The 27,717-nt window shown below is 42.2% G+C and overlaps 1 protein-coding gene across 1 annotated transcript; it reads right to left on the reverse strand.

Moving 5' to 3' along the window:
• Positions 1-2,715: 2,715 nt before the first annotated feature.
• Positions 2,716-25,717, reverse strand: MAFF (MAF bZIP transcription factor F). The gene is made up of 3 exons (XM_044441004.1): positions 25,520-25,717; positions 9,275-9,352; positions 2,716-6,418 (listed from the first exon to the last, which is right to left on the reverse strand). Exons 2-3 carry the CDS (start codon positions 9,308-9,310, stop codon positions 6,005-6,007), a joined length of 450 nt encoding a protein of 149 aa, XP_044296939.1. The 5' UTR covers positions 9,311-9,352; positions 25,520-25,717; the 3' UTR covers positions 2,716-6,004.
• Between the last annotated feature and the right edge of the window lie 2,000 nt (positions 25,718-27,717).

Raw genomic sequence — 27,717 nt, forward strand, 5'->3', positions numbered from 1 at the left:
TTCTCCAAGAATTATTTTATTTTTCTGGTGTTTGTAATGTACCCTGTCATACAAGCAGAAAATACATGTGTTATCAGATAAGTGTTGGAGGAAGTTGCTCAATGTAATATCTAAACCAAACTTTGACAAAGGAAATCTATCTAGACAAGTCCCTCCCAGTTCAAAGTATACCCATTTTCCTTCCTGTAGGCAAGATACAAACAGTGGGCCAAGCCAAGTTAACATGGAGACCACGTGCCCTTTGAGCTGCTGCTGGAGACCTCTTGTCACTTTCCACATAGCCTTTTCGTAACTTAGGTGTTTGTTTTCTTGTGCATGGGAAGAAGAGCCTTGCTCTAGAGCAATGGCAAAGCTAAGGAATGTGGACTGGGTGAGGCCTCTTGCCAAACTCTCTGACCTCCAGGTAACATTCCAGGGATTCTTTCACATGCTTGCTTCAACTGCCCTGCTTGCTGATCCTCTCATTTTTAGAATAGTTTTTAATCTGGCACGTATTCCTCCCTCATTGGGCTTTATATGCAAAAATTCCTTGTTGAAGTATTGTGATTGTGTATGTGGGGAAACCTTTGCTGTGGGAATGGCAGTTGTCTATCAAGACAACATTGCTGGCACATTCCTCAGATGCTGCTGTTGTGGTTCTCTTCAAAGTCAAAAAACTTGAACCAGAGTCTGTAAACAGTTTTTTCTTCATTAATCCAACTTAATTCTTCAGTGTTATGGACACCATGTTTAGCATCAATGAAGTTAGATTAGATAATCACATTAGATGGATATGAAAAGAATTCTAAAGTTATCACATTCAGTTTTGGAGAAAGATATACTATGCATGAAAGGCCTACAGACTAACTCATATGATTTAAGAGAGAGGTGAAGAAACTCAGGCATGGGGGAGGGAGTGCTAAATTTGGCCTCCTTGGGCTTCCCCAATACACCTGTCTAGGATTCCCTGAATCACTATGCCCGCTTTTCTCCAACCACTGATCATTGAGTGGTTTTCTGGCTTTTGTACAGTTTTTTTCCCTATTTTAAAAGGTTGAAATGCCTCTTCCAAGGTTTAGTTACTGGCAGAAAGAGCTTAATGCTAAAATATACTGAAAAGTTTGCATTTTTGAGCCTGTTCCTTTTGCCTTTGGCTGTGTCCCCTTTGCCTTCAACCCCACTGACCCATTGGAAAGCCCCCCTTCCCACCAGAGCTTCCCTGAAATGGAATTCAGCCCCCAGACTGGAAGAAATTTCCCATGATTTAAGTTGCAACATGCTAGAAGCAGTAATTTAAGCAAGCTGAGTCTTAAGCAGCTTGCTAAATGCAAGAGCTCTGCCCAAACTGGTTGGTAGGTTTCTAATATTAATATAAACTAATTCATGAACCAGCTTGGACCATGACCACCTTTTCAAGGTGTTGGAAAGGCCATGAAACAACACAGCTCACAACATAGTCCGTGTTTATTTGATGGTTACAAGGCTTTCCAAAGTTAGTTTGGATTTCATTGTGTCACATGATGAAGCAGTCATACAATTCAAGATGCACTCAAGTCAGGAAGTTGCCTTGTGTTGAGTTAGATGATAGATCCATCTAGTTCTGTGTTATCTACACTGTGAAGGTTCACTCCTATGGCCTCCTGACATCACCTAGGTGCCCACAGGATTCTTTGGAGTCCCAGCACTTAAGTCATCTGATGCTTGGTATTGAGACTCCAGTGACTGAGCTTCCACCCCATAGCCCCTCTGCAGCTGGTGTGGATAGATCCACACCAGCTGCCTCTTCCAGGAGCTTGATGTACCTTGGGAAGGAGGGTAAAGGGGAGACAGGGAAGGAGGCATCAGTTGCAGGTGTCTCTTCAGAGCTTCCTGCCATCCCTGGTGCTTTTCTAGATGGCTGAAAATGGCTGTCCAGATAAAATGTACAAGATGAGGTGCAGCAGCAGTGAAGATTGCTATCACCACATCTCGCTCCAGCCACTGGATTTATATTAACCTTTGAGTTTGGAGACTTACGTGTATCAAGGTCGGGATAGAAGACTGCACATTTAGAAGCTTTCCAGTACGTGACAGGATTTTCCCAGTCCTATTTAGAGAAGGCAAGAATTGTACTATTGTGTTACAAATTTATGGCATGAACAATTATTGGAGAATCAGTGAGATATATTCCTATCATAAGATGAAAAACACAAGTTAAACAGCCTGTATCAAGCTCAAATTAGTGTCCCCAACCTCATTTTCCTGTAAAAAAAACCTTTTGTAGGAACCATATAACCACAATTCTGACTTTTAGTAATTGAATTCATGTTCCTTTCCCTGATGGAAAATCTAATTTAAATTCACCTTAGTGACATTTTATGTATTTTCTATAATGACATGGTATCTATCAAAAGTTAAACACCATTCCTACTGAAATGGATAGGACTTAAGTATTATACAGCCAAAATGATCTGTTAGGTTTGTTTCTGTGCCTCCTTTAAACTCCTTTGTTCACACAGGCATATAGCTTATTCTATAGTGTTGGAGTTCACACCTACTGTAGAAACTGGTAGGTACTGGTTATCATGTTTATTGCTGTTGAATAAAGACTTGGCCACTATTGTTCAAAGGCAGAGATTAATTTGTGGTTCATTTTCACCAATTTTTCTGGACAAGTCCTAAAACTGGCCGATAGCTTCTCTGCCTTGCACCTTTCATTGGATGAAAAGAGTTTGAAAAAAGCACATACCACTTGTCTTCAGCTTCTCCATTTTGGAAAAAAAATTCTGGCTTTATTTGTAAAGTCTACAAAATACAGAGGAGTCTGGCAGGACACTTACTGTAAGTCAGAAAATAAATAAGTACTTTTTTCTTGCTCTATAGAAGATAAAATGTGATTTGCATATATAAAATATAAAGTACGGCTCTGGTACCAACATCCTGGCCACAAGGCGGAATGGCATAAAGGACGTGAAAATAACTTATATTCGTGCAATAAATAAATCACAGGGTTGGAACAAGGGGGAAACATGGGTGGGGGAATTGATAAAGAAGGATAATCAAAGGGTAGAGGAAGAAGGATGGACGGACAACACTGATTTGAAAGCTGATTCCATCATGGGGGTGGGTGTCATAGTAAGCTGCAGGGTGGGTGAACCCAACCATATGTCTAAAAATTAAAGAGTTACTTGTCATTTAAATTAGTCACTATGGCACATGCCTGGAAGTGACTGCCCACAAACACTCCCTGGTTTCTATGTTAGCATATTAACGTAATGGTGGATGCTACCTCCCATACCCACCTGATCTAAACCCCTCCGCTGCTCTTATCTAGGCAGAGGCTCCTGCACCCAAGCCATTCCTGACCTAGTCACTTGCCTGCTTCTTAAAATAGTCAGAGAAGTGGACCTGGGCAGTCTCCCTTGATATAGATGGCTCTGTTTTTGTTTTTACCTGTGCCCCAAGATTCCAAGCCCAGTTAGAAACTCAGTGACAGACGAGCTAAGATTGCTTGTGCAGTGGACTTGGAGATGGGCATCAAGTTTAAAGTAAGTGCTGATTCCCATAAGTGTGGCACCCGCACATCACTGCAACGCACAAGGTATAGATCAACTTTGCATACATAGGTGCAGACAACCTCGTTTAAACTGAATATTGCTTTCATGGAAGCCTGTCTGGATAATGTACATATTTTTTTTAAAAAACACTTTAAAGTCATATTTAAAGCAAGTTGATACTGGGGTTCTGAATGGCACCACTACTCATTCCTGAGGAACAGCATTAATCTACTGTGGCATTTAAGTATGATTGCTGAGGAAATGGGAACAACTCTCAAACACTGAGTGATGGGCAATGAGTTTCCCTTTCTACTTTAAGTTAATGAGTGGCGCAGTATGATTCACAGTGCCATCTTATGTAAGACTATTAAAAACAATTCAGCAGGATGTGTTCCCAGGTAAATTAAAAGAGAGAGGGAGAGAATATGCTCTTTAAAGTATAAGGATTTAAATGCTGTGGGACATGAGAATTCCCAGTTCTGTTACTTGGCTCCACTTAGCAAAGCCCTCCTTCCATTTGACTCAATTTCTCCACGGAAATCTGTAACAATTTGGTGCAAATATTAATTTTGGAGGAACCCTTTATTTAAATATATGCAACTACTATTTTGCTGCCCTGTGTGAGAATGAATCCTTTGCACATGTGCACACACACATTTACAACAGGGAAGGGCATTTGTGTTTCTTCTGATCCATTTTCTCCCATGGTGGCATCTCTTCCCTGTTCCATACAGCTGCATGGGATCAAGGGAAGACTGCATGCCAGCAAATGATAGGAGACATCATATATCTACATTAATGGACTTTCAATGGAACCCATTTCTCCATTCCGTTTTAGGGAGCAAGGAACTCTCCCCACATACTTCTAGGATGAAAAAAATGGGTTTGAAAGTTTTGCCATTAGCCTAGAGCTCCTAGAATTCTGCTGCCCTAGGCAGTTGCCTAAATTGCCTATTAAGCTAGGCCAGCCTCTTGTGTAGCCAAATTCTGCTGAAACCACATTTTCTTTCATCTCTGTGAGAGCTATGTACAGTTCTCTCCTGATGCTCTAGTTTTTCCAGCAGATGAAATAAATGGAAAGAAAATATGGAAGGAAAATTATCTCTATTATGTTTGATTCCCATTTCCACACAAGTTGATCTAGCATAATAATAAAAAACACTTGCCCACTAAATGGATTCCTTTCCAGTTGGATGAATTATGCCTCTTGTTTTTTCTTCAGTTGTTACACTCATTGTCATATACTCAACATGAAAACGGCAAAATTTGGTGAAAAACTACCATGTGTACCCCTCTGGAATCCATTTCTTCTAGAACTGAAAGTTTTCCTTGGATGTTCTATATACTTCTCTTGCCCCTTCTCTATCCTGCAGTCTCACTTGCTTCATCCTTCTTTCTCCTGCCTCACTGCACCAAATTCCCTCTCTATTTTCTCTGTGTTTTCCCTCTTTAGAAAGTTACTTCCCTCCCCTGCCAGAAATCTTGTAACCTCAGACCAAAAGCACTATTATAATAAAAAAGTTCACCTGAACTAAGGTTACGTGGACACACAGCTAGAGACAGAGGCTGTCTCTTCTAGCTACCAGGGTGTGCAATATTATGTCATCGTAGTATGGGATGGCAACAGCTGGCTGTGCTCTTGGCATGCACCTCAATGACCGCTCTCCTCTCATCATTTAAATTGATCACACAGCAATAACTGCCTTCTTGTCCCTTGCTAGAACTAGTTTCCTTTTTCCTTTCCTCATATTAAGCATGTCCACTAATCCAAAGCTCATTCTGATTTGGATTGCTCTTATTAGAGCTGGTTCAAATAACACCAAATCCAAACTGACGGGAACAGGGAATTTCTGAGTCAGAGAGTATACAATGAAGAGGGAAGGCAGAGGCACAACATGGGCCTGCAGGGCTTTGTCAGAGCAGGGCCACTAAGAGATTTGGGAATTTGGTAACTTCTGGTGATATACATAGTTCATTAAGTGCATTTCTAATTATGAACAAGAAGGTTTCAACCTAACATCCATTTTGCTTCATCACATAGAAGTTATTTCCTTTTTGCTACCCTCACAATCAAATATTTTCTGAAGCTCTGCTCTCAACTATAACAGAGATATCATCTCTAGACCTATCATACTACATTAGCTTGAAGAACATGTGGAAAGATAAGAGAAGAAAACTTGACAAACATAAAAGGGAAAAAAGTGGTTTGGGGAAGGAAAAAGTGGGGGAACTGGCCACTGCATTCAGATCCATGGATAACAATAACAACTACAATTATGCACAACCTTCCCGCCATCTCCCAGTGACGGTAACAGGCAGAGGAGGAAGCTCGACATTCAACCATTTTGTCTTCAAGCCAATTCTGTCTCCTTCAGATGGCAGAAGAAATGTGGAGGAAGAGGAAGGGCCAGTGCAGTTACAGCTGTTCAAGGTGAGAGCTGGGCAGAGGCATGGCAACAGGACTCAGTTCGCAACTTGCTTTGTAGGCACTAGGAGTATGTGGCCTGATTGGAGCCAGATTTGACAATAGTAATGACGCTGGCAGTAGCTACCTTGGCAGTAGTGCCATGAGCGGTGACTGTGCGAGCAAAGCCCTGCAGGGCCTCATACTTGCCACGCAGGGCATCCAGCTCAAGGCGCATGGCGGCATTCTCACGCGCTAGCTTATCCACTTCCCTTTCCAACTCTGTCTTCTGCTTCTGCAGCTCTTCCTTCTGACACACCCGTTTGACTCGGCAGCTGGCAGCATAGCCACGGTTCTTCAGCGTGCGCCGACGTTGCTTCAGTCGCGCCACCTCCTCCTTGGATAGGCCTCGCAGGTGGTGGTTCAGTTCCCGCACTGACAATCCCATTAGCTCCTCATCTGAAAGGTGCGGCGTGTTCTCACCCATCTCCCGTTTGATCTATTTAAGAGAAGAAGCAGGGGATACAGTATCAAATATCAGAAAAGCACAAACGGAACAGATGAAAAGAAGACCATGTAAAGATAACAACTCAGAAACACAAGAGAATTGAGGCCTAGTACTATTTTGCAGCAAGAAAAGCCAAGTTTTGTAATCAACAATATGCAAACTATAAAATGCATATATTTTGCCAATTGTACTAATTTTACACACTATTTACTTAAAAATGGCCAAAGACTGTAAGTTGTAATGATGTAAGCTGCTCTAAGCTCCTTGAAAGGAAAAACGGGGATGGATGGATGGGGAGGCGGCTGAGGCTCATGGCTAAGGCCATATCCAAAAGGTGCCCCAGCTTCCATCCCTCTCTCTCCACCTGAACAGCTGAAATGGCACTCTAAATGAAATGCAGGGCACAGGACTACAAAGATTGCTGTCACTGCAACTTGCAGTTGGTGCACATGAGCTGAGGTGTTTGGAGGCTTATGTGCATTGCAGATGGAGACCGCAGGATTGTGCTCTTAGTGGATTCAACCCAGTGACTATAAAACAGTTAAGTAAAATGTCAATATAAAACAGAAGTACAACACAGATGCTTCGAAACAGCACAGGGAAAAAGTCATCTTGTGCCAGCACCTCCAGATTAAAATGCAAGGCCCTCCTGCATCAAAAAACAAACCCGAAATGCACTGAAAAGCACAAGGGAAGTCATCTTGCAGAGACTGTTCCCCCCCCCCCCATCTTGCCCCTTAACTACACAATTACAGCAAATCAGCAGAATGTTTTCACTGCTCTTGTTTTTGAATGGAGAAGTGACATACAAAGCAAGAAACAACAAAAGCTACTTCTCCTGACCACTGACTGCTGGTGATAGAATATCTAGACATGATAAGAAATCAAGTGGCTCTTTGTTACTTGTTGCTGGGTTCACACAAAATGGCAAGATGCACTCCGTAGCAAGCTACTCAACGTGGCTTATAAACCGCCCCACTCCTGTAGTTGTCAACTGATGATCTGGCACATTGTGGGTACGGTGCTTCTCCTTTTACCTTGACCCTCCCACCGGTAGCCTAGGTATTCCAGATATCTGCTCAGCCTCAGGAATTTTGACAAAATACATTAATTCCCTGGCACTTCCTTCCTTCTCAAGCCTCATGGGTGGGTGTGCTCATCTTTCACCCTGCTCTGGCAGGTCATTTCAAATGGAAGCTGTTCTAAATTAGTTTGTTTAGCTTCCCCTTCCTTGATTGTCCAAACTTATAAAGTTCTTCAGAGCCACTCACCTGCTGGGGCCTGGCAGAAGAGGGCAGCGAGCTGCATTTCTGTGCAGAGCCCAGAAGTGGGATGGAGTAATACATCCGCCTCTGCCTTTCTCTGCTGACTTGCCTATGACTACCAGGCTAGCGCTTAAATACAAGGTTCTTGTGGTCCCAGGAATGCAAAAACAATGGTAACAATTTCAAATTGCATTTTCTGTGCTCATGTCTTGCACAGTAGGGGATGGGTGCATGTGAAGGAAGCGGCTTAATTCTATATTTGGGGGAAGGTCTTAGCCCACTAATGTTTCTGAGGAACATGAGTTTGGGGAGGCAGGGGGCAAAGGCTTGCCATGGTCTCACATCAGACCAATGTCACTACTTGTACCAGAGTAAAGAAATGTTAAAGGAAAAAAAATGTAACTGAAGGTGAGATTCACGGGAATCCAGTACAACAAAGCAGTGTTGTACGAAGTACATCTCAGAAAAGAGCAGATCAAATATACATATACGCACACCAGAACAATCACACCATTAGAGGAAAGGGCTGGAGGAAGGACACCAACAACACTCTTCCTTTTTATGTTCCACCCTGTCTGGAACCTTTTGTAGAAAATGTCTGCTCACTTTCAAACAGATTTTAGCAACCATGAGGATTGGAAACTTGATTTCCCCCCCCAACAATGTAGAAGGTCCAAACTTTCAGGGCCCTCCTACACTAGCTATTGGAAAGAATGTAATTCTAAAGTACCTTCTGCACATGCATTTACAAGCTCTGCAAATAGGAGTGGAACAATAATATAGGCAGGAAAGCAGCTGTGAAATAAGAAATGGAGGACACAGAGAAGAGAGGAAAGTGGGGAGAGCAGGGACAAGAAGGTAAGAGAAGAGACATAAAAGGTGGGCAGAACACATACTTTGCTCACACATGTCCAAATTGTTACCAATGGGTTTTCCGTGACCAGGTCCTTAATGAAACATCATCATCTCACAGGGAATCCAAGATGGGTAAGAAACCATAAAACAGTACAGCCTACACTGATAGCCAGTGTGGTGTATTGGATAGACTACTGGGCTGGACTTAGAAGATCCAGGTTCTAGTCCCCACAGCCATGAACCACACTGACTTTGGGCAATAGCTGATTCTCAGGCTAACCTACAACATTACAGGGCTTTGAGCAGCCTTGGGTTCCTTGCAGGAAATATGGCAGGATATAACCAGAATAGATAAAATAAATATAAACACAGCTAAAATATTAACAGCACTGAACCCGACTGGAAGGGAGTTCCATAGTTGGGGATGCTACCAGCAAGACAGCTTTGCCTTCGAGGGTCTCACAAGCAGAGTCTTCCTGGTAGATCTTAAGTCTCTAGTTGTTCAGTACCAGGGAAGGTAACCCACCAGGCAGCAGATTCTCAGTTGCCCATTCAAATCAGAACCAATGTTCCACACCAGAGTATGACGTTGGCCTACCTTTATGGATGGAAGGAAAAATAGGTTTACTGGGAGACCCACCATCATGGCCTGACTTTGCTTTGATTTACAGACCAATGAGAACCATGACTGAATGAAGCTTGCTCTTTAGCGCCAGTCAGGTCTTACCTTTAGGGCTTTGCTTGACAAGCTGTCAGCTGACATTCTCCCTTGCTCTCCTGCTGATCCCCAGGAAACAGCCTGTAACTGAGTGGGACAAAAATAAATACATAAACAAATATGAAAGTATGAAGTATTCACTCTGCTGTATTTTTATGTTCTTTGGGAAAAGGTGACGTGTTCCACACAGAATTATCCCCTCCTTCTACTCTGCCTGTTGTCTTCCAGTCTCATCCTCCTTAGCCATCATGCCAACAGAAAGACATAGAACAGACATTTGGATGCTTCCTTAGGAAAGCCATTCTTGTGTGGGTGGAAGTATTCTTTAATGCTCCACAACCCCTCAGTCCAGCAGAGAGAGAGAGAGAGATACCAGATCGCTGATCCAGCGTTAGAATGAGTCATGCGTGTTGGTTTGTTTTGCTTTTAACAGGTTTTTTTTTTAATCCTTTCTAATTTGTCCAAAATGGGCTGCAAGAAGAGCTTAGCGCTGATGCTTTCCAGCAAATTTTCTACCTATCCCAAACAAAGGATAATCAGATGTTATTCATCCTCTTTCTCTCCAGCTCCCACTGTAGTCTTTCTATACTGGACATGCCCTACAGCTACCGGAAACTGCACAAGGGCAAACATTTCCTGAGAGGGAGGAAACAGCATGGTGGGAGCCAGCTGGCGGGCGTGTCCCTGAAATGCCAGTGCCTGAAGAGAGAAACGAGGAAGAGAATACAGGCAAGATTTATGTGCTCAGCAAAGTGCGCCAGGTCGCTGGGAAAGAATGCGTCTAATAAGAGAACCCCCACATCCTCAGGGACAGATGTATAACAAATTTTCTTCTCTCTGGGGCATGTATTAGCCAGCTTTGCCTGTGGTCAGGTGTCTGAGACGTTTGGGAACCAGCTGTTTTGTAAAGGGATCAGAGCCTCTCATTTATTTCTACTGGAGGAAGCTCTTGTGCGGGCATTGTTCTGTTGCTGTAAAACCTTCGGCAAAAATCACCCATTCCAGCAGGCTGCTATCTTTCCAACCCTCGGTTAATGTTTTTCTTTTTCTGGTACAGTGTTGGCATCCAGCCACCTTTTTGAGTTCTGACAATGTCCCTGACCTAATGTCACTCTGAGAGCACTGAATCTACCTGAATGCTATGCCAGTCATCTAAAGACCTCTGGAAGCTTCCTCTGAGGAAAGGCTCAGAAGGTAGCAACAAGGGAGGGCCTTCACAGTACTGGCCCCCCAACTGTGAAATGAACTTTCCAGTGAGACAATCAGGCACATTGTTGCTTTTCAGCACCAGTGATTTGGCAACATATGATAAGTTTTTAATCAAATCATGGACTATTGTTTAAAAATATGTGTGTGTGTGTGTGTGTGTGTGTGTGTTTTCTGTTTACATGTCTGTAGCTAAATTCATTTTATGTTACACACAATGCTTCTTGCCTTGTCTTTTTTCATTTCAGCAAACCACTCAGATTACTTTAGCTATTGGGAGCTTTACAAATATAATAAATGAAACGGAACTGTGGGAAATTAAAAAGGCACCTAGAGCTTGCTGCCCAGTGCTGCTTGGGATTCTGATAAGCTTACTACAGGGAGGGGGGCACTGGAGGATACTTTGCCCAAGACCCCTTCAGACCTGGAGCTAGTCTTTTCTTCAGGCTCTTGAACAGAAGCCCCATCCTGAGAGTTTTTGCCATAGAGTGGCGCACTCAGGCTGCACAGGCACCCAGAAGCACCCCATGCTAATATGCAGTTTGAGACTCCTCTCAAATCCCTCAAGTAGAAATACAATGGAGAGTTGGAGTAAAGAACATTTCTAAGCTTGCAGGCCAAACTCTATTTCAGAAAAGCTTTTGGGGCCAGGTTCCATTGAGGCCAGAGGCAAAGGGTCAGGGACAGGAAGCAAAAATATCAGCACATTTTGGCTTAAAGCTCAACCAAAGTAACGAACTATGGTTTCTTAACCATACACAACCCAGAAAGAGAGCCCATGATTTGTTGTTGGGTTGTGATTTCTTAAGTTGTTCATGGATTGTTTCACCGGACTAGAGAAGCAACAGGCAAGAAGGGTTAAAAACAACAACACAACAGCCATTCGACATGCCAGGATTACAGCTCCTCAAAGGCATTTGGGATACAGGGAAGGAGAAGGGAAACAAATGACCCAGAGATTGAGAAAACAAACCACAGTTTGTTTGGTTGTCTGCCAAACAAACCCTGGATAAAACAACAAACCTTAAGTTAAATAAACCATGGGTACGTGTTCTCTGTGAATCATGTCAGTTAGTATGTTCGGTCTTGGCTATCATTATGGTTGTTTATGGAAAAAGCTAGCTTCTCTCAGAAAAGACAAAATGAAAGCCTCCCAGCTTGAGTCTGAGGTCAGCATTTTTTTTTTAAAACAAGGCAAACACATTTCTTCATTTCACATACTCTGTAAAGTCCCAGGAAGGCACAAGATTTCATGTGGATTTCTCTAAGGCTCACACAATTTTCCTTGAGTAATGGCTTGCCCCCCCCCCCCCATACACAGAATGTTAAGAGTCCAGAATTCTGTCCAGGATGGACAGATATATATTCTCCTCTGAATGTGAGCAGTAGGTGGAGGGGAAAAGTTAATTGTGCCTCTTTATTTTCCTCATAATGAGACATGTCCAGGCAGGAGATTGGGGACAGATGCAATTGAGATGGGCACAGACCCAGGAGCTAGAAAAACAACAGGCTTCTGAGTCTCGGAGAACAAACACAACAGCCTGTTTGAGAAGGGCAGAACCTCACAGAGCCAGCTGAGATGGGGTACTGCCATCTTGCTTCTCACATTCATTCAGACAGTGGAACTTGAGGGCAGTTTCTTCCAGAAATGAAAGCTGGTCCAAGTTAGAGCCTAGACCACACATGCAACTCAAGACTTCTGCACAGCAAGCAGAAATGCACTCAATTTTTTTTGGCGGCTGCTGAGACAGCTTAGGCAGGGCAGCTGAGTTTCTGTGGGAGGACAAACAGTACCTGTCTGTACAGTCAAATGACATTCAGGATGGGAGGCATAGCAGAGTCCTGAATTAATAATCTTCCTGAGCAGGCACAAATATATCCTGGTATAAATAAATTGGCCTGATTATGCTACTGGGCAGTCAGTCAGTCAAGCTGTAGGGAGGTGATTACTTAAAGAACCTTGCCAGATAATCATTTATTCTTACAAAAAGCACAATATAATTCATGTTAGAGATCCAGGAATCTTTATTTTTCTGATGCAGTGAGTGTTTAGTGGGGAAGAGGGGAAATTCTATGTTTTTTAGTACTTGACCTCAAAAAATGAATCACTGGAAAGATATGCCTTCCTGAAATACTTAGAAAGGAAATATTTCCTTAGGTTGTTTGACTGCTTTGTAGTTATCATAAGCAGAAATCATTTTATTGACACCTGTTAAATGGTACTCATCTGTCACCTTCTTTTAAGGCTTGGTTATTCAACCTCCTTCAGCTTAAGGGCTGAATTCCATTGTGGAGAATCTCATGGAGGCTGCTGTGTTGATGAGTGAAACTGAAGGCGAATTGGGCATGCTAAAGACAAAAATTGTAGGGTCTGAAATATTAAACCTATTTTCAATTAAAGCAGTTGCCCGTAACAAAGCCTTATGAGAGACATTTCTCTGTTTTAAGATGCATGATATTCTTTTAAAAAAGGAGATGAACATAAATCTCACTGTAGGAAGTTGATTCGTGGGAGGTTTAGGACAGATAAAAGGAAGTACTTCTTCACACAGCATATAGTTATACTATGGAATTCACAACCATGGGAAGTGGTGATGGCCTGCAATGTGGATGACTTTAAAAAGAGATTGGACAGATTCACAAGGAAGGAGGCTGTCAGGTTTGCTGGCTATCTGGTACCTTCTTTATCAGAGGTGCCATGCTTGCATATACTAGTTGCTGGGCAGGAGGAGGTCTTGCAGCCGTCCTGCTTCGACAGTATAAATGAATGCCGTCCAACATGCCCTGTACTTGACAGTCTCAGTCAGTTCTTGTAAATGCAAGGCTGAGGCTTCCTTTAGGGAGTCAATCCATCTCATATTTCAATCAAATAATATATGATTGTTTAAATAAATGAATAAATAAAACAAATCAGGTTTTTGCCAGTTAGCAGGTAAGAAGAAATCAAGTAGGCCTCTCTTGGGAGGGCAGGCTATAGTTCAGGGGGATGCTTCCAGGACTAAAAACTACACTTTCTTTTACCACCTGGCAAGGATTAAGAGATTGTGTAAGTTTAATTTTGTGAGTATGTAAGTTTAACTTTGTGTAAGTATTTGTGAAACACAAATAGCTGCAAAGGTGCCCTTGAGTTTCTCCCCAGTTCCTCTAATATAAAGCTTGATATGGCCAGGAATCTGTGTGTTGATCACTGTGTTGATTGTTAGTAACAAGGATGCACTGTGTAACTATCTAGTATTTGCTGAGCATTCCTTTCTGCCATTTAAAAGCATGTTGAGGCAGGCACAGTATCCCCTCCGATCACTTTGCTGCTGTGCTACAGAGAAGAGTTGGCCTTCATTTGAGCAGCACTGTCATTCTCCTGAAACTGGCCATGCCATTAAACGAAAACAAGGGGGAGTGGCACCGGAAAGACTAACAGGTGTACTATAGTACCAGCCTGCATAGATTAGTCCACAAAACCTTATGATAACAAACTATCTATTAGCCTTTAAGGTGCCTAAAGACTTCCATTTCTGCTGCAACAGACTAACACAGCTACACCTCTGGAAACCATATAATAAAATTTAAGAAAGCCTACCTAAATTTTTTTCTTTCTTCCTCCTCCTTTGGGCAAAGGGGCCTGGAACCTGGTCTGTATTACCTACTACCAGGGGCCACATGAAAATCACACCTCTCGCAACATATTTGTAATTATATTTTACCTGTGTGCTGAATTTAATTGTAAGCTGTTCTGGAGTTAATCTTGGCCAGACTGTGAGTGAATGAATGACCCCATATTTAAAACTAAACATGCCTCAATACATCAAGTCCCTAGCCTCACTCTGTTGGGTGCCACAGAAGCATGGTAATAGTAACAGACACCTTTGGCCTAAGAGAAACAGTCATCAGTTTCTTCCCCATGCCCCATCACCAGCTTACACCCTTTTATTACCACCACAATGTTTTCACTGAGAGTGGCATTGTTTGAGCCTAGATACTCCCTCACTGCCGGAGACACAAACATCTTACAAAAGTGTTTTAAGGCCCACTTGGGCTAACTTTCACAGTCAGTTAAGCCACAGTGGAGGGGTATGGATTTGCAATGGCATTTTGCCCCATGAGTTGATGTAATTTTGTTATGAGTTTAATTGTTTTTAACTGTTATCTGCCATCAAGATGGGATGGGCTATTTATCTAAATAAATAAGCAGACAAAGGACCTTGATCTTGAAGAATGACGGGTCAGAGACAGCAGGACTGTGGGAGGCAGAAAAGCCATCTCACTGTGAATCAGCACAAACAGAAAAAGGTTGCCAAAGCTATGCATAATAATGTGCCTCCATCAGTACTGAAGGCAGAACCAGATTGTGGTGAACCAGCCAGGCAAGCACACACATGGGCCCTGCCACCCTCCACCAAAGCTCACACAGTTGACAAACAAATCACAAGGTAAAACATGTCAGGTACAGAAAGGTATGAAAGCTGCTGGGAGGTGTGGCTGCAGGAAGACGTGGATTGTAAGCTAAGTACTTGGAATTTTACCTATGTCATCTTCACAAGTCCCAACTGCCAGTGACAGGCCAAGAGCTGTGCGTTCTGGAATGGCAAGCAGTACAAACACACGCAGGACTCCAACAGCAGAGAGAGAGGATTCTAGAAGGTTGCCCAATTTTATTCTGAACCTCTCAAAAATACATGCGTACCCCACCTTCAGGAGTAAATGACATGATAAAGGAAGGGCAGTTACTGCGAGGTAACTTTGCCCAGTCATGTCAAGAGTAGCCACTACACTAGCACTGGGGAGCACAGAAAACCAAGTGATGAAACCGGCTACATGTTGAGAGGGCCAGTGGAAAGAAAGACTAGAGAGACAGTGCCTGGAGAGGCGAGGGGAGCTGTGGCTGTCCCCCACTCAGATCAGAGGCATCTCTGGGCTCTGCACTGCCCTTGGGTGTGATAAGCTCCATCAGGGGGCCCACTTCTTCCTGGGAACATAGGAAGATGATGCATACTTTGCATCCATCTAGCCCAGTATTGACAACAACGGTCTTCCAAGGTGTCAGACAGGAGTCTCTCTGGTCCTACTCGGAGATGCCATCTGGGGCCTGCTGCGTGCAAAGCAGGGGCTCTGCCCCAAGGCATGGCCCCTCCCCACATCCACACGGCCACTGTCACCAACGGCTGCTCCTCACTGTTGCCGCCACCTGAGAAAGAGCACATGGACTCCTCACTGTCACCTGTTTTTCACATTCCTCCCACCATTAGCTCAGAAAGGGAAAGTGAGTGAGCAAGGCAGTGATGCAGGTGAGCAACCTATCTGGAGTGCTCTTAACAGTGGTAGGTACTCAACCAAGGCTTGGTCCAAATCTTCCTTGAGTCCGAAACTCCTTCAATGGTCTCCTGTAATCCTGAATGCATTTACTGGGGGGAATGCCCTGTAAGAGGCAGCAGGACTTGCTTCTTTGTGACTGTGCAAAGGTTTGTGCAGCCAGCTTCATTCCCCACCCAGCTGTGAGAATGAGAGTGCTCAAACAGCTTCGTATACAAGAAAACCCTAACAGATGCTTAGGTTTCCTCAGCAGCATTCATCTTATCATAAAGTGCCACGGTCTTTCTCTAAAATCACAAGAAGTTGCTCCAAGCACATTTCCACCTTTGTGCCATATTCCTGCACACCCTGATCCTACAGTGCACCAATAGTATCATGTCTCATCTCCCTGAGCAGGGATGGGAAATAGCCTTGCTTCAGTGGAAGATTCCTGTAGTGGTGGGATAGCTTCCTTGCAGCTTTTGCCACTATTTAAAAATCTAAATACATATGTGCACTCACACAGAAGGCATCATGGGGGAACTGCTAATTTTTTTTTAAATGTTCAGAGTTCTGTGAAAGGACATGATAAATGAACAGTAGTAAAACATAACCATCTGTTTTGTTTACAGTTTTTGTAAAAGTAGTTGACAACATAAGACTTCCAAAACTTCTTTTCTGGTTGTGTGCTGTCAAGTTTGAGGGCTGTAATATATATTCTCTTTTTACCTTTCCGTGAACCCTTTTGGAAAGCATTGTAAAAGGAAGTTCATAGAGTGCTGCAGATTAGTGTGTGGAGGGGGCAGACAGTGATGTGTGCCACACATCATTAATTGCATCACAGGGAATGTCCAACAAGTCTCCATGACACTTGTGTAACAACATTCCATGAAACAAGCAGAATCACAGTGAATGTATCGTCTGAAGGAAGTATTGCATCTGTCAAGACTCCCCCCACCCCAGCTCCAAAGACAGTGGTACCTTGGCTCATGAACGTAATCCGTTCCATGACTCTGGTTGCGACCCGAATTGGTTGTGACCCAACTCAAATTTCCCCATAAGGTTCAATGTAAATAAGGTTAATCCGTTCTATAAATATTTTTTTAATCACAAAAATTTGAAACAAAGTAACAAAGAACAACACAGTAACAAAGTACAGTACAATAGAGAACACTAACCTAGGTGGGGGGGAGGTTATTGTTTGGAGGGAGAGTCCAAACGATAATTGTGTGATCGCTGGGGGGATGGGGGGGGAGATGGCCATGATTGCTATCATGTTTGGGGTGGGGGAGATGTCTGCAATTGCGATCATGCTCCTGCAAGGAAGATGGGCGCGATCATGATAGTCACCCGATGAGGCGTTCGCGACCTGAGGCAATTTTTTTCTGAAATTTTTGTTCATGAACTGAGGCATTCGTGAACCGAGGTACCACTGTACTAAATATTGTTTTGAGAAAGTTATTTTTGCAACACAGGTGGACTGCATGGAATAAATCAATAACAGATTAATATGCTTTTAAAAAATTGATGGACTGCATGGAAAAATTAAAAACAGATTATGCTTTTAAAATATCAGAGGTTAGGCTAAAAGTGCACAACCTGAACCCTTTAGAGCAAATAGATTCCTTTGGGCTCCGTGCCCTCAACTAGGAAAGTGGGACAAGAAGACTGATAAAAAGAAACTCCTGTTAAAATATTTAAAGGGGTCTCCCAGCCTGTGATCATTCTTCTGCCAGCCCCTTGAATTTTTCTAACAGAACTCCTTTGAACTCTCCCCCTCTATCCAAGGCGGGAGGCTATGCATGATTAAGAAGGAAAAGGGCTCAGAAAGATTTGCTTCTGTACTTTCAATCAAGCCAACAAACAAAGAAACAAAGCACAACTTGCTTGTTCTATACACAGATGACCCATCTCACCTACAATCCCATTTATTAAGCTGAAACACTTTGACTGAAACCCCATTTAGTTCCCTTGAATTCAGTGGGACTATCACATTAATATCCAAATACTGCTTAACTTGGTTGTAAAGTGGCCTGCAGGTGTGTTACAAGGATGTTTGCGCAGTTCTCTGAGTGTGTGAGTGAACATATAAATTGACTATAAAAGCAAATGTGATGCGGAAATAGTAGAGAACTCAGAATACACAGCTATTCTCCAAGGTTGCAATACAGCTACCTAGGAGTAAATTCAATAGAGTACAGCATGGCTAAGTAATCATGCATAAAATCAGACTGCATGATACCGATTACCTGCACTGAAACAGAGAAAAGGCAAAATCAGCGGGCAACTAGAAGATGGTGGCACAAGTGCACAAAATAGTGAAAAGTCATGTGCTGATGAATCAATGTGTGCCCAAGGCAGAAATTGAGATGCTAGAAACAGATGCATTAAGATGTTAGTATATAGTATAGCTTGTGATGTTAGTAATGGTATAGCTTGTTATACTAGTATATAGACAATGTCAGCATATACTAAGATGTTAGTACATAGGACACCAAACAAGCCCAGTACTCAGCAGCAATCAATCTTACTCCAACTTCAGAAGCTCAAAGTACTCAACACCCTCTCACCTCACGAATACCTGACATGGGCACTCCATGCAAGAGAGAGGAAGAGCATTGCCTTGAGCAGTCACTTGAGTGGAACACTAGAAGTAAAGATCCTAACAACCTGCACTTGAAAATATGGAAATAAAAACAATCTCATTCAGAGTCCAGTTCACCATGCCTACAACAGCTCCCATGTGAACTTTCTTTAATGATTTTTGCCTTCAGATTTGGAAGTTGCTAGAGGAGTGAGGCAGGAAATGAGCCTCATATTCAGTCTTTCTAAGGACAGCAGCCTTTAAGACAATCCATTTGCTGGTGTAAATCAATTCTAGTGATGACAGTGAAGCTTTCCAAAATGTATACGAGATGTGCAGGCCTGACACCTGCAGCCCAGTGAAGCTTAGTCTGCTCACTAGAGAGTTGCTGCTTCAGAGCTCGCAGGTGTTCTTCAGTGCTCTGTGTGCTGTTTTGAATGCAGGTGTGTATATTTGCATATGTATACACAGCTGAATTCTGGCATATAGTATCCAATGTTCAAAGCAACTCCACATGGAAGCAGCACTTTGTATTTTTAAGCAGGTTGGAAACACAGGGTGGGTTTACAAGACCACTTTCCCCACCAAGTGGTGACTTTTTGAAATCTTTTCATCACAGAGAACCATGTGAATCCCTGGTCATGAACAGGCCATCCATTCAGCTGCCACCAAATCAATGCCCAGCAAGGTGGAAGAACAAGGGGCCTGATGGTAAAGCACAAAGAAACAGACTGAACTCATTTCCAGGCCTGAACTCCACTGCACAAAATCACTGAGTAGTAGAAAAGGTGGTTGTGTTAATTAGTGTATCGTGCCGTTAACGTATACAGTTCATTTATAATGACACATATAAAGAGGCAGGCCCCCATCTCAAAGAGCTAAGAATCACATTTTAAATTAGAAATGGAGGGAGGGAAAGGCCAAGGGCAACAAGGGTTAAATGTGTAGCTACTTTCACCATATATAGATTTGTGTTTCATATCAGCCCTGACACAAATGAAGTTAGCATGTTGCTAACATCACCTTAGTATAACATAACCTATAGTTGACTTTAGTTCAGTGAAAACCAGCTACTTGATAAGAATCCTGGAATTCTGAATTTCAGAATGGAGAATTACTGCAAGAGATGCCCCAGGTAACCAAGAGGCCATTAGATACTTTATAACCCATGGATCAAAAAGAGTATTATTGCTCATTTTAAGCTCAATGAAGCTTGAGATTGTCTCTAAAGAGGGTCCTAAATACTGGTTGTCCTGCAGCAGGTCAAATGAAATTCAGGCTCTGGGTGGGTTTTAAGAATATCTATTTTCTCATCACTGATGCTCCTGCCACCTTTTTTTATACGAAATACAGCTCAGTAACCTTAATTTGAACTCAAATTATAATGCCTGTGAGACAGGACAGAACGATGAAAATGCACTGAGGGAAGACGAATGGCAAAAAATAGTCATGTTGACCATAACTAAAATGGCAAAATCCTGGCTCAGCTGTCAAGCCTTGCCTCTCCCTCCTCATGCTGTAACTTCAGACTCAGTGGGCCCAGGCTGGCCACTGCAGGCTGGCCCTGTGGTCCTACCCCTTCCCCTAGTTCCATTCCCTTTGCCCCAAAGCACTGACTGCTTCCTGCTTTTCTGGCATCTCTGGAACTCCCTCCATCCTAAAAGGCTGAAACACTAAGCAGTGAGAACTTCAAGCCAACACGTGCTTATGTGTGCCCCTTTTGCCTTTGGCCACATCCCCCCACAGGAATGGGGCTCCCCAGATTAGATGGCCCAGGAGGCCCCTTCTGACTCGCTCTGTTTCTATGTTTCTCGAGTAGATTTGATCTGTGGGCTACCCCTGCTTAAGCTGTACTGTTCACCTTTTTGTTTTTTTAAAAAAGGTACACATAGATCTGCACACATTTATCTGTTTTAAGCTTTAGAAATGGTATATTTAGTGCCAAGCTCCAAGAACTGTGGGTGGAATAATTTTACTGACATCATAGAGAACCAATTTCTCCTTGAAATTTGCAAATCCTTTCCCAGAGCTTCACTCTAAGCAAGTAGGCTGAGCTGAAGATAGTGAGGATACTCCCAATCTTGCTCTTTAATTCTTTCTGTATTGATTCTAACAGCACAGTACAGTTTTTCAAAATCTCATTAATCCTAAAGAACCAGTTGCCTCAGAATAAAATCTTACTGATTGCAGTGGAACTTGCAAGTATATCCCAGTTCTAAACATTTTTTAGTCAGAAGATAAGCTACCCAGAGTTCAGTGGAATTTATGCCCAGGTAACCATACAGAGGATTTGAGGGTTTAGGTTCAAGGCACCAATCTATTATTTAGATATATATTATTATTCTGCAAAGCTCCCAGTATACTTTACAAAAAAGATTAACAAAGCTATAACAACAAAATATTCCATAATCACCTGGTTTTTACTGCTTGTATATTACTTCTTGTTCTTCTATCAATTTGGTTTTACGTCTCTCTGCTTTTACCATGTTTAAAATTGTATGTTATCATGTTATTATTGTGAGCTTCTTAAAGAACTATACAACTGGTTGGTCAATATATCTATCCTATACATTCCTAGATGTACAGGACTTTAAAGGTAAGCACCAGCATCTCAAATTGTTCTCTCTTTTTCACCCCACTTCTTCCCCTCCTTCACTTTCTGGTGGCCTTCCTAAGCTTGGTGATCTCCAGATGTTTTGGACTACAATTCCCAGAATTCTTTAACATTGCTGGCTGAAATTACTGGAAGTTGAATTCCATAAGATCCAAAGAACACCAATTTCAGGAAGGCTTCATCAGAGTGAGGAAAACAGGGTTTGAGAGAACCAACAAGTATGCTGTCACATCAGTACTGTACTATGTGTACAGTTGTTTCTATAGCTGTAAGAGTTGTGGTTATGCAAACAAGTTATGTGTTTTTGCTTAACAAGCTCAGACATTCAAATATGATGGAGGATGCAATGAGATCCTCAACACAGTTGCGGGGGGAGGGGGCTTAGCTCAGTGGGAGAGCATCAGAGGCCTGGTCCCAAACTTCTCATTAAAAGCCTCTCCTGTAACAATGATTGTAGCCTAAGAGATGGGCCAGTTACTGTAAAACTGGGTTAGACCAACGGATGATGTGATTTGGAATGAAGACGCTTCATGTGTTCATAGTATTTTCAGCTGCCACAGCAGAGGCAGTTTTACAGAATGGCTACTAGGGCTGGAGCCCCAAATCTCTGAGAGGCCGTTCTGCCTCACCAATCTGCTGTCCAGGGCCAAGTGCTGAAAGATAGGTGCAGGGGTCCGGATGATGCCTTTTGCATCTCAGCCCCCTGGATTAACTGGCTTGTTGCCCACATGCACTCCACCTCCAACCCCCCAACCCCGATTTGTCCTGCCTTAAGATTTTTCCCGAAATCAAATCCCCCCTCCCCTACATCACTTTTTACAAGCAGAGATGCCATAGGAGACATCTTTTAGCTACAGACATGTTAAGGCTTTTGTGTTTTGTTTTGTTTTTTGCGGGGGGAGTGTCTTGTGGGCCTTTCACACAAACCATTCTTTTTATTCCAAGGTTTTTTCCTTTCATTAGTACAATTTAGGGTCATGTTGTAATTGCTACTGATAAATGATTGAGTGTCAGATATCCTTGTTAATCTACTGCAGATCACTTGGAGATCCACCAATAAATCCAGATCCAGCTTTGGTTCACCCCTCCTTTAAATTCCATGCCCAAAGACAATAGAAGAGTAGAAGAGTTGGAAGGGGCCTATAATGCTACATAGCAGCCTTGTAAATAAGCTTGAAAAATTACTGTCCTTCCTTTTCTTACATAAATACTCATCTGCTAAGCATCTGTATTTTCATGAAGACTAGAAAAAATGGGAAGTCCCCCTTTCTGCAGTTAGTACATAAATGCAGGCTTTGAACAAGTTAATATTTAAAATTCCTTCTACCAAGGCTTTCATGTAGCCATGGCTAGTACAGAATATAAGTTAACTCACCTGCATTATATTCTTGATTGCCTGTTGCCACTAAGCCACTTGTAAAATACAAGGCTCGTTTCTAGTTACCACCCACTAACTTTGACCACTGTCTTTCTGTGTCTAGGGTTTATTTCTTCCTGCTAGTTTTATAAGTTCAATCATGTATGTGTCCACATGCAAGTAAGTCTCATGGAGTTCAATGGTACTTGCCGGTAAGTGTCCATACGGTGCAGCATTATACATTTACTACAGTGTAGTGTGTATAACTCCAAAAATAAAGCACCAGCTTTTCTGTGTATAAAAAGTCTTGCTAAATATAGGCTAATGAAATGATGTTTCTAATCAGAGCAATACATCAACAAAGAAACTAATCTCCAGTTACAGTTTTACATTCCTAGATTATTAAAAAAAATATCAGTGATTGAAATAGAGAATGTATTTGCATTGGTGAAAACTGAAACCTCATTGTTTTTTCTAGAATATATCCTCAGATCATTTTAAAAACATTGTATATGAATGCTTGCATAGTACCAACATTTGACACTGCATATAAAAAGCAGAACAACACAACTTTCCCTTCAATAATTTACATGCATGCAGTCCTTAAGTTTATAGTAGGCAACTTTTAAACGTGTCTCACAGACCTAGAAATTCTTCTACATTTTGTGTTCATGAACTGGAATAAGTAAAAATTATGTATGCACTTTGAAAGGTGTTGATTTCTGCTTTATGCTAAATGTGTCAAAATAAAATTGAGCAACTGGGGACAGGAAGCATAATTGTAATTATTATTTCTGTTTCTTGGGTAGAAGATGGGGGTTCCACTTATTGTTTGTTATATTACTTATTTTAAAAACTCAGCAAAACAGTGTAAGAGAAATAATATGTCTAATCTTTTGTGCACAAGTGATAGTATTGTCGAGTCTTTCAGTTTCGGTTTTAAACCTGTTCTAGATGTGTTTGTGTAATTTAATCTCTGCACTACACCTCTGATTGGCTTTTATTTCTATTTTATATTGCAGTTTTAAACTTTCATAGTACATCCTATGTTGATTTTATGGTTTTAGATGTTGAAAGCTCTGAGAGCTTTGGATAGTGGGCGGTATATGAAATATAATTAATAAAAATAAATACAATATCTCTGAGATCCTCACTTGTTTTCTCTACCCTTAAATAATTTTCCTAATAAATCTATAGAGCAACATGTGTTTTTCACCTACAGTTCTCTTTCATTATTATATTTTCCTCTCTTCTACCTATAGTTTTTGCCTCTCCTGAGCAATTAATCATTTGGACTACATATACAGTGGCTCAACCAGTGGACCAGTGGCTCAAAGGTGAACTACGTCCACCTCAACTGAACTGGAACAGCAGGTCTTTTGCAATGTATAGCAGTACCACGCAACACAATTAAACACTCACACAATTAAACAGATTAAGAGTCACACAGTGACTATTGCTAGTACCAAAGAGTACTGAATTGATTCTTCTCAGCTTGTCACAGATATGGCTCCAACACAAACATCTAGGATTACAAATAATTCGTTTAGGGAAAGCATTTTTGTAAGATATGAGTGCATCAGTTCCTTATATTTTGTTTTAGCTCTACATGAACAAGCTTGTCAAACCACATGCACCAAATACAGGGCATTTTATTTTCTGTACTACCCAGTAGCCAGAGCCCTCACATGCTGCTGCCCAAAGATCAATACATCCAAAAAACAGACCCCTGCTGGTTGCATAGTGTGACTTGATGCCTCTTTTATCAGCCCCAGAGACCTTCTCTATGCCAGAGAAAGGACTTTTCTGTGGCATCACCGTACCTGTGGAACACCTACCCCAAAGAATCGTGCTTAGCATCTATTCTAGTGCTGTTTAGGACATTAGAGAAGACTCTAAGCTCTTCTTTGCCTTTGGTTTCACATACTTTTTAAAAAGGTCAGTCTTTTCATTCTGATTTTTAACTCTGACCATTGTTTAGAACAGATATGATAATGTTTGTGTGGTTGGCAATATTTTATGATACTTCTTTTTATTACCATCTGTTTTGAACATCACAATGTGGAAAATAGGATTCTCTCTCTCTAAGAAATAAACAAACACATTACTAAATAACAGGTGCACTATAGAGAAAACACCTTCAGGTGACTTGAGCAGGTGAAACATGCTGCACAATTCACTGGAAAAACAAGCCCCCCCCCCCCCCCGCAGGGTCTCTAGCCAGTTTGGCCTGTAGTGGGAGGGGAAAAGATTAATTCCTGATCCCAAAACATACCACTTAGGATTTCCAGGCAACAACCTCACCCATCCAGGTTTCTTTCATAGGAAAATGTTCAGCTATCACAGGTACAAATCAGAGTAATCTCATATTTTATTTTGGTTTTTTTAAACATTCACCTGGGGACTCTCTGGTGGAATTTTCCCGAACTTTGCCCCCTACCCTTTTCAAACTGGTCCTTCACACGTTCTGTCCCTCCACCCTCCAGTGTTTAAGGCTTCCAGCCTCGGAGGGACATCCCACTGTAGCCACCTCACAAGCCACTCAGCCGGCCTTAAAAACGGGCAACTGGCTCCTGCATTACCGAAAAAGTGAAGAAGTCGGACTGACAGATATCCAGAGGATTTTCTAATGGTGTCCTCCCTCCAACCCATCATCAAATCACAGCTCGCCTCTGTGCCAGAAAGACCGATGATTACATGTGACCCAGGCCTCCACACGTGCATACACATGGTTAATAGGAACCATGAGTAATTCCTCTGTTATTAAGCGATTTCCTGCCTTTGGCAGCTGTCTCGGCTTTCTCACAACGGTGGATATGCATGAACCGAAGGCAAAGAAACACATCACGGTTTGATTTTTAAAACAAAACCAAAAAAGGAGTCTCGGATCAGAATCCTTTCTGAAAATCCCAAGAACTATCTTTAAAAGGAATAAGTTTGAGGACATCCTAATGGGCAACGGCTATTCTCTAAAGGAAATCAACACCGGCCACTCCTCACAACACACGCAATACAACAGCCCGCAATGAGAGCCACAGGTCCTGTTTTTTATATAATTTTTAAGGTCTCATTCCCCCCTCAAGCCGTACGGAAGGCATTCAGGAGCCCTCTTTGAAAAGGTGCCTAGAAACAGAAACAACTCGTTCTTCGTTTGCTGACGTCTCTAAGTTTCTCTACTCCAGAGCTACAAATCAGAGCTCTACTTACTTCACTCAAATCTCCGGATCACTCTTTTGTTTGTCCTTCCCCTCGTTCTGTCTTCGGAGAGCCCCCCTCTTAGCTTCTCACCGATTATTCTCTCAAATCACCTTGTTTGTTTCTGTAAATGAAGTTGTTGTTTTCCGAGGAGAAGGGCTGAGCTGGGCTCTGCGCGGTGATCTGCTGAGTTGTAATATGAGTTTCCTGGAATTACTCACTCACAGGATTCTTTTCATTCATAAAAACACAGTCATGCGATGACATCATTCTTTCCCCTCCCTCTCCATCTTGGTGAAGGGCACAAGCAGGAGAGAGGTGAAAGGAAGCTGCCATCTTGGTGCTGGGCATTTGTTTTTAAAGAGACCTCCTCCTAAATATTTTGCTGCTAGTTACCGCTTGCTTTCAGAGGCCATCGTAAGCTGTTGCAGCAAAGAAATAACGTTTTTGAGGAAATCAGAAGATGCCAGATGCACCACTACCAAACATAATTTAGACATCTTATTTTGAAGATAGGGACGCTTATAGATGAGTGAAGGGGATAAGCAACTTGGAACATTTGCACCAGGATCCTTGAAGCAAAGTGCCCTCACACATACAGTTAGCCAATTGCGCATCAGTGGCCCCGCTACATTACTCACCAAAGCTTCAGACACACACCAATCTTTATAAGGAAGCAGAAGCAACAGGGCCTCCACATTATATGTGCTCTAAACCTCGTAAGCTTCCGGATAGGCATGCTTTAAGAACAGTTTCCTATTTCTAAAGTCACAATCTTCTACTTTAGCCATTTACACCTGTGTGATAAGCAGAAACATCAACAGGCTTAGCTCCTCCTGTTTTCATGTTGGGAAAAGCTTAACTGGTTGACTTGTCTGCCATACAGTCCTTAGAGCATTACAAGGACATATCAATTTCTGTGATACTGTTTCAAAAGTTTCAGGATAGTGCCAATACTCCCTTTACCAGGGGCTGTGCTAGGTTCAGGGTTCAGATCCCCAAGAAAAATAATTTCCACATACTAATTTATATATGTTCTAAAATCTGCATGTGTGTAAAGGACTCTGCCTGCCAAGGACACCCCTACTTGTGAAAAGGGATGTATGGACAGGAGAGGGCAGGGCATTTGATTCCAGGAAAAAAAAAAAAATGAAGCAGACATATTTGAAGGGCATCAGGAAGTGAAAAACATGGGCAGAAAACCAACTAATCCAGGGGGATTGGATGAAACAGATTTTCAGGGCTCTATACCTTTCTTTCAGCAAGTGCCCAAGAATAGCAGAAAGGTGGAGTGGATGCCCTCCAAGAGATTCAGGGCCCCAAGAAAATCTTCAGTGTGCCGGCCCAAGTGGGCAGCTACTGATACTATCTGTTGTTTACAAGAGAGCACACAGGAAATTTGTTTTGTCTTTGTAAGGTCTGCTTTATTTACAAATATACTAGTAGAATGTCAGAAGCAATGGAGCTGTCCTATAGAAGACAGCAAGTCCATTGATCTTTGCATCAGATTCCTGGAGTGCAGCTGTTGCTGGCAGCTCACTACCCATCTAAACTCTTGGGTGGAAGACTAAACTTGAACTGCCTGCTGTTCTCTCTCAGCACACAAACAGAAGCACACTTGCTCCCAAGACCACACCACCCTGCAGGTGAATTTCCCATTCTTAGAACCACAATTGACATTTTGTTCTTGACCACACACAGGTATAAACTTCTTGGGGGATAAAATTAGAGAGGAAGATACTTTCCCTACAGCCAGTGTGTTTAATTGCTTCTGAGTAAAAACCCTTAGGGCTGAGCTGTTATTAAATGTCATTTCCAAGGGCTTGAAGTGAGGAACAAAAGTTAAAACCAAAATTACACAGAGTGTACGTATTTGTTTAATTAAAGCTGTGCCTACAAATTCCTGCTGGTTGAATGTCAGCTGAAGGTGGAACATTTTGTGAAAAGTTTTTCTTTTCAGTTCTGGTTCATACTGTGACAAGTCAATGAGGAAAGAAAGCACAACAATGATGGTTCAGCTTCAAAGAACAGTTTTTTGCATGGCTATTTTTGCTGGTTCATGGATGATCAAGATTAAGATAGCCACTTAAGCATCAGCAAAAAACAGGAAAGAATCACCAAAAAAGACAAAGGAGAACAGGCTTTTGCAGAAATGTTGCAGGTATACATATAGAAGCAAACTGAGAAAATAAATTGAAATAGAAATACAA

The sequence above is a fragment of the Varanus komodoensis genome, unplaced genomic scaffold, assembly GCF_004798865.1.
Source record: "Varanus komodoensis strain SLA01 unplaced genomic scaffold, ASM479886v1 scaffold39, whole genome shotgun sequence".
Classification (NCBI taxonomy): domain Eukaryota; kingdom Metazoa; phylum Chordata; class Lepidosauria; order Squamata; family Varanidae; genus Varanus; species Varanus komodoensis.

Bases quoted from the DNA above. Each gene is read 5' to 3' on its own strand.
- MAFF (XM_044441004.1), bottom strand. From the start codon at position 9,310: ATGTCAGCTGACAGCTTGTCAAGCAAAGCCCTAAAG. The intron at 6,419-9,274 runs GTAAGACCTGAC...TCTCTTAAATAG, and splicing joins TGTCAAGCAAAGCCCTAAAG to ATCAAACGGGAGATGGGTGA.